General features: G+C 36.4%; 1 protein-coding gene across 1 annotated transcript; it reads left to right on the top strand.

Annotated features, from left to right (window-relative positions):
• Window positions 1-1,014: 1,014 nt before the first annotated feature.
• On the top strand, window positions 1,015-1,728 carry LOC144434757 (uncharacterized). The gene has a single exon (XM_078123242.1). It carries the CDS (start codon window positions 1,015-1,017, stop codon window positions 1,726-1,728), a length of 714 nt encoding a protein of 237 aa, XP_077979368.1.
• The last annotated feature ends 6,430 nt before the right edge of the window (window positions 1,729-8,158 follow it).

The following is an 8,158-nucleotide window of genomic DNA, read 5'->3' as shown; positions in this document are numbered from 1 at the left end:
AATATTTGCATACTTGTTTTGAATGTTTTATTTATTTGTCTATTAATCCCTGTTGTTATCTTTTAGTGATCATTTGGCTGTTGTTATGGGTGTTGCTAGGCACATTTGCATACATTTTTTCAATGTTATGTAATTGTCAATTAATACATGTCGTTATCTTTGCAATATACCGGATTGTTTGGTTGTTGCTATGGGCGTGGTCCTGTTGCTAGGTTCATTTGCATACATTTTTGATATGGGCATGGTTAATGTTGCTAGGACCAAAATGATTGACAGAAAATCGGTAGAATAAAACTTCTAAGAACATTCCCACCAAATTTCAGGCCAATCTGCCAAGCAGTTTTGGAATTCAACTTTTTTGACCAAAAATCACGTTTTTTACCCCAAAATTGCTCTAAGTCGGCTAAAGTGAATCATATCCAAAACAAATTGACGTGCCTATGTAAGTCCATTCATTAAGTTTGAAATAATTCGTTCAATGAATGACTCTGGACACAGGCATGCACAACGGATTGACAGACGGACAGAACCCAATCTACGTCCGGCGAGGGCTAAAAATATATATTACAGTGAAAACATGTTTAATTCTCCAGGACTAAACATTACCAATGCACATAAAACATTAGCTCGTCTTGCAAAAAATTAAATTTGAATGGGGACAAACTTTTCTGGACTTTCATTGAGGAGATGAAAATGTAATTCTTATGAACAAACTATTATGTCGATTTGCTTTGTGTCTAATCTTCGGCATTCTGGGATATTATCACACTTGACAAACATTCGATCATGCATAAACTAGTAAGGAAGTTCTTACTAGTATCTCAGACCACTAAATCGTTAGTGGTGTGAGCTAGTATATGCATGATCGATTATTTGTCCAGTGTGATAACCTCCCAGCAGATGAGAGATAAAGCAAACTGTTAATGTAAGTTAGCTCTCGCCAATTATAAGATTAGGGGTGTTTAAATTTAGATATGAGGAGAAGAATGGACAAGGCGTCTTTATTTGTCGCCAATGTTATACTCATTATTATTTACCCATGATTGCGTTACTGTGTCTGATAATAATTTTATCATCAAATTTGCTGATGACACCACCGTGGGCGGATTAATCACAAACGATGAAACATCATATCGTAATGAAGTGAACTCTATCATAACATGGTGCTCTGAAAACAATCTTGAACTGAATGTCAAAAAGACCAAAGAGATTATTGTGGACTTTCGAAGGAATCCATCTGATATTGTTCCTCTAGTCATCAACAACTCAGAGGTTGAAATAGTGCAATATTTTAAGTTTCTCGGTGTTTACCTCTCAGTCGATCTGAAATGGGAAATCAATACTGATCATATTGTGAAGAAATCACAGAAAAGACTGTTCTTCTTAAGACGATTGAGAAGTTTCCGTGTCAGCCAGGGACTGTTGATTAAGTTCTACCGAGCGGTGATTGAGAGCGTCCTGACACTGTCAATCATCGTTTGGTGGGGCAATGCCACAGTTGATGACCGGAAACGTCTCAATCGAATCGTTAACACTGCCAGTAGCATCATTGGCTGCCAACTTCCTTCTCTTAATGAGTTGTACAACGCTCAAGTAAAGGAAAGAGCTCAGTCAATTGTAAAAGACGATTTCCATCCAGCACGTAATTTACTCCAACTTATGCGTTCAGGCGAGCGGTACCGTTCGATCAAAAGCGTTATCAGAGATTTATCATGGCTGCTATATTGAATTTTCCCATGATACCTTGCTCAAAAATGTATATTACTTGGTCGTCAGAAGTAGGGAAAAGGCACTGTGAAGGCTTTGTATAAGTAATTCTACTAAAAGATGTTTCTTTCTATCTAGTTGTGACAAAAGAGCCAAAACTATGAACATTTATGCAAATTTGAGTGGCAAAGTCTCAGAATTTCGCTTGCACGGCAGGTTTTTTTTTATTCAACGCCATCAACCTAGCTATCCTGTTGCTTTCCAACTTTTACCCCTAAATGCTTACAGCATTCACATTTTCGAAAATCGAAACCAGACTATTTGTAATAGTCTGCACTTTCTTGTTTTCCCATTTTTTTGTCAAAGTTTAACATGTTTTTAATGCAGTATGTGCACATATGTCACAAATAATAACATCAATATACGCCCAGCCGTTATTTTTGCGGAATACATGCAAATGGCACCATTAGTATACCAGGAAAAACCTCGGCAGTCTAAGCACGTCCCATATTCAAAGTAGATGAGCAAATATACTATATATAAATGTGACTTCCTTGTAATATCGTCATAACTGCACTATTTAGACTAAATCACTATTGTGATTGCGACAACTATATCGTGTCAGTTGAAATGCCTATAACGTTATATTCTTCTCTAGTTTATAACAATATAAAGTTGATATAAGTTACAAGAAAAGTTTACAAAAGTGACAAGTTTACTAAAATAATATATAGCACTTTATGGAGATTGAGGTAAATAAAACAAATATGGCGAACTTTCAAGTCGAGACATCTCAAACTGAATTTCATTATTATACGATCGCCCATTTACATGCTGCTCATGATTTAAGTACCTTCCCCACCTTCTACTTTGATGTCAATTGGTTCTATGTCATCAAATGAACCTTTCAGCACAACTGGTTGTGTGTGTGTGTGTGTGTGTGTGTGTGTGTGTGTGTGTGTGTAAACGACTTAAGTAAAAACCACTTTACAGATTGCCTTGGCATTTGGTGGGAATATTACTTGTGCTGTGTGTATTGAATTTTTTTCAAATGGAAATAATCACATCAGATATTTGCGTTTGGGTCAACAACATTATACACCAAAATGGCAGCCTATTCTGAAATTGGTGGGTACATTCATAGGGTTGTGTTAATTAAGAATTGTTATTCACATGATGATCCCATCAGTGAGATACAAATAAGTTCTCGGAATATGTCTTTTGATCTTTCATCTATTAATGTTTATTCAAGAATGCATGCAAATATGCCCAGCAATAAGACCCCGCCCATAGCAACAACCATTGAAGGTGTATATTGCAAAGATTACAACAGGGATCAATATATAAATTCTCCCTGCCCTCCTCCGTGTAATTATTGAAGGCTCCTTATTGTACACTATTGGAGGTCGCCTCATAAAGGGATAGAGTCGTTCTAAATATTAAATATTCTAATGTATTCTGTCACAATTTGAATGATATTGACTTACTAGGTGGAGCATCGGAAATTATCACTTCGATGTCTGTAACATCCTGGTAGCAACTGCTAATCATGCCAAAACCATTGTCAGCCCAGTAAACTCTCGTTTCCACAGGATCAAAGGCCACAGACGTTATGCGTTCAAATATCTATACTGTAGTAGCATCTCGTTGTGTAGATCAATTTGAATAATATCATTATTAACAGCCACCAGTAAAAAACCGTCCAAATCTGCACCTGTTGGTAATCAATAGACGGTGGTCTGTGATAATTATATATAACCCCATGAATCAATGTTAGCTGTACGTCATAATGCTCCGAGTATGATTCTGAGGACTAATACAAATTCGAGCCGGTAGGCCGTGGAGTCATACGAGGGGCATTATGATGTAAAACTAACATTGATTCCGAGGAATTATATATTTATCACATAATTATGTCTTTCTAAATATTACTTTTTATTTGTCTATGAATCCCTGATATTATCGTTGCAATATATGTGATAATTTGGCTGTTGCCACGGGCGTGGTCTTGTTGCTAGGTATATTTGCATACATTTTTGAGTGTTCATTTATTTGTCTTAATCTGTGTTATCTTTGCTATGCACGTGATCATCTGGCTGTTGCTATGGGCGTGTCTTGTTGCTAGGCACATTTCATACATTTTTTGAATTTTTGTTCAGTTGTCTGATAATCCCTGTTGTTATCTTTGCAATATAGGAGATCATTTAGCTGTTGCCATGGGCGTGGTTTTGTTGCTGGGCATATTTGCATACACTTTTTGAATGTTCGCTTTTCTAAAAATCCCTGTTATCTTTGTGAAATACAACACCATTGTGCTGTTGCTATGGACCTGGTCATAGTTGCTAGGGGTAAGTGCATACACTCTTTGAATGTTCACTCACTTGCCTACCAGACGATGTTGTTATTTGACCAAAATATACTGCCTTTTGGTTGTTGGTAAGGGCGTGATAATGGTTGGTAGGGTGAATTGTGTCAAAATGTTTTGAATAAATCTGCAGAATACACTTCTAGAAATATCTCACCAAGTTTCAGTCTCATCAACCAAGTACTTTTTGAGATATAAATTTTTTTATCAGAAAGTAAAATTTGTACAGATAATTTGCATATCAGTGATGAGATCATTATATGCTTAATATTTCTTCATCTATACTCTCCCAGATGCATCCCATTAAAGTTCAGCCCAATTTGCTCAGTAGTTCTAGAATTAAAGATTGTTTGACCAAAAAGACACATTTTAATCCGAATTTGCATATTACAAATGAAATCAATGTGTCGTGAACAATGCTTTATCTAAACACCACTAACAATGTTCCCACCAAATTTCAGACCGATCTGCCAAGTAGTTTTTGAGCTGAAGTTTTTTTTACCAAAAATCACATTTTCCAACTAGACACCCAAGGTAATACACCCACCAGATATCATGGCAAGTGTAATGTAAGTCTTGTGTAATGTCTTTTAGATGGATATGTATATACTTGTGTGAATGGGTTGATAGAGATAGACACAGTAGACAGTGTTTATTATTTGAATGCTTACTACGGTATGAATACTTTATTCACATATGTACAGATGGATATAAGGATCAGTTACACTTTGGTGAGGAGGTGGTATGTGGATGTTTAAGTCATTGGTATTTAGATTAAGTAATTGTGACTAGCTGTCCTATCTTTCTAAACAATGTATACTCTGATGTTTAAATCATATTATAGAAATCAGCGAATACTATTGCAAAACAACACAAACAGGTTTATCATATGAGGGCGACCCCTTTTTTTTGTTTCGTTTCTCATCTTCAGTGGAATAGTCAGGCGGGGCGGGCGGGCGAAATAAAAAAAAAGTGGGGCAAGAAAAAAAATCTGTATTTTTTCAGTTCTATTCTCTGTCCTTCCTGTCCTGTCAGTCTCTCTACAACTTCTTTTCTCTTCTCTTTATTGAATCCTTGTTACAGGTCTCTTTCCTTCATTTTAGCAAGTTTGACAAGTTCGCAGAACAACTTTGTGAGAAGATGAATACTTATCATTCTGATGGGTGTATATCTGTAGCCATGAACTATTGTGTGATTTTATCAGGATTACTAATACATTCGTCCTATCAATCAAAGTGGCATTGACATCGCTAACAATTTTTTCAAGTTATCCAATTTGAACTTTAGTATGTAACGTTTTGAAACATTTGCGTGATTGTCATCAGTGTGCTAGAGGAAGTTTCATTTATATAAATCATTACTTCTATGAAACATTTTTCTTCAGTGTGAACTTGTCAAAATAATCAGATAACATGTAATCATTTCTAGAACTCAGAACTCCTTTGGGATTTACTGTTTAAAAGTAATTAAAAGTAATAATGTAAACATCGAACGTCTTCCAAGGTCATGCATGTCATGGATCATGAAACGCATTACCATTACGGAGTTGGTCTTTTCCCCGATGATACAACTGATTTAAAGCTAAAAACTGGTCAAGAAATTGATTTTTTAGGAATGCAGTATGACTTTTACCAATTTTAAGCATAATTTTGAAAATGATGGAAATATTCTGAGCTATTATTTCATGCAGCAAAATGTACCGCGCGACGGTATTAATTTCGAGCCCCGTCCCTCATCAAACCTCAACGACTTCAGCCATGAAAGACACATGCTGCTCCAACGTAACAAAGGGGGTGGGTGTGTGTGTGTGGGGGGGGGGGGTAGGGTAGACAGCAGTGTACTGCCAAGGTTTCCAACAAGTGGGGGACAAAGGCCCCTTGGTTGCAAAAAGTTGTGCCATTTGACAGGGAGTGGGGTCAATTATTATTGTCTATGAAATATTCATATATATTATCTCAGACCACTATAGAGATACTGTGGTCTGAGATATTCCATTACGTATAGACCATTACCTAACTACATAAAAAAATTCCATTCCTAATAACAGTTCCCAGTAACCTATTTTTTTGAAAATTGTGTACTACACATTACACCTTAGAAAAAGAAGGCAATTAAGATTATGTAAAAAGGGCCGCCCTGATGAACACACTGTCAGGCAATTGCAAATCTTCATTCCATGCTGTGGTATGATCAGGTAAAAAAGTTCAATACAGTAACTAATAATTACATTTTGTTAAATACAGGTATATACTGGAAAAGTATTTTTCCTGTATAAAAAGATTGCATATATTACTTATTCTATTTACCTGTATTCACCATATATAAAGGGAAAATACTTCTTGTACAAAGCATGAATTTGACTGGGAGGTATTCAACATCAATACAATGGAACGCGGAAAGACATACCTCAAAAAATACAGACAAAGAGTGTTTGTGAGGACAGTTCTTCGGTTCTTGCACACTTTGTCTTTGTCATTAAATTGAGATATCATGATTTTTTTCACACAGATACACCGCTTCATTCCGATATAGACACACATGCCTTGAATAACACCAAAGTTGTATTCTGGCGTTATATCATGCATGTTCTGGAAGTATATAGGGATACAATCGCGGTTTCCTAATGTATAATGAACCTACATAATGCTATAATCAACCAATGATTATTAGTAATACTGATAATCCTTTCCAGTTGTTGTTTTTGTGTGTGAGATATTATTGTATTTTCCTCATGCTTGTGCAATTTCAAGTACGGAATGACACGCACGCACCTACGCGCGCGCACGCACACACACACACACACACACACACAGTGTTTCAAGGCATAACATTGACGATTGACTCTAAAACGGAATACCTTTTACACAAACTTGAAAATATGTTACACTGGTTCTAGTACAGTATCGTGCCTCGTGTTTATTTACGAGTAAAGTCTCGAGGCATGCAACCAAATTTAACTCATTTAATTGTCGCTCGACTACATAGTTCAAACACAAGATCAAGACATTTTGGATGTGATTAGAAAGGTCAAGGGGGTTTGTTTTATAATCAACTCTCTACGAAGTTACTTACCTTTAACATTGTAGACAGTCAGCACCAGGAAGACGGTCAGAAATCTCAACCCTCCGTCACTAGCCATCTTGCCTTTTGACAGGGTAACTAACTCTGTGGTCATTCTGTAAGGAATGACATCATAAAGCCCCTTTGTGTAGTACAGGAGCTGGCGGGGTTTTGAGAGGTATGTACCATGTAGGAGGGCAAAGGTTGTCACACCTTTTCTGATAAATGAATAGTAATAAAGTTAGGGACCGGTCAGTTTCTGCGGTCGGGGGTGGATTTGTAGGGAGTGTAACCATATTTTTGAAATTGGCAGTAGGGGGGGGGGGCATGCTGTTTTGGAAATTGTGGATGAGGGGGGGGTCATTGTGTTTTGGATTGTGGTTGAAGAAAAAAAAACTTTTCTACAATGGCATATAGCCTTGTCTAAAATGTGGTACATGTCAATATGTGTTCTTGTCCCACTTTCTTACATGAATTCCTTAATATTACTTATTAGTTCAAACATAACTATACATATACATATACATGTATTACCTAGCTACCACACTAGTTACAGAACTTGTCATGTAAATGCTTGGTTGTTTCACAATCAATGCTTCACTTATATTGCACTTTGGGGCAAAAGTGAACTTGAAGGTTTCGTAATGGTAATCTTCAGAGATAGTTTGTAAAAGAAGTTAATCTAAATTAAAATCCCAAGTAAATGGAAGACAGAGATGAGATCACATATTCCCAATATTATTCAAACACCTGATGTGAATCGCTTTGTTCCGATAGTTGGAGGAAAACTACTTGATAAGGTTACTACAAAGGAAGTATATGATTTGTTATTACACTCTGTTTTTCAAGCCCCAACGGTATTGGAGAAATGGGATTCATCCTTTGATTGTTCACAGTTTGACTGGAAAACTATATAGAATCTTTCATTTAGGGTAACCACAGAGGAAAAAATCAGGAATTTTCAGTTTAAAATCTTGCATAACATTCTCGCCACAAACCAGAAATTAAATACATGGGGAATTAAAG

Source organism: Glandiceps talaboti, chromosome 1, assembly GCF_964340395.1.
Source record: "Glandiceps talaboti chromosome 1, keGlaTala1.1, whole genome shotgun sequence".
Lineage (NCBI taxonomy): Eukaryota > Metazoa > Hemichordata > Enteropneusta > Spengelidae > Glandiceps > Glandiceps talaboti.
The sequence above is the reverse complement of the archived record's forward strand: the minus strand, read 5'-3'. Positions and strand labels throughout refer to the sequence as shown.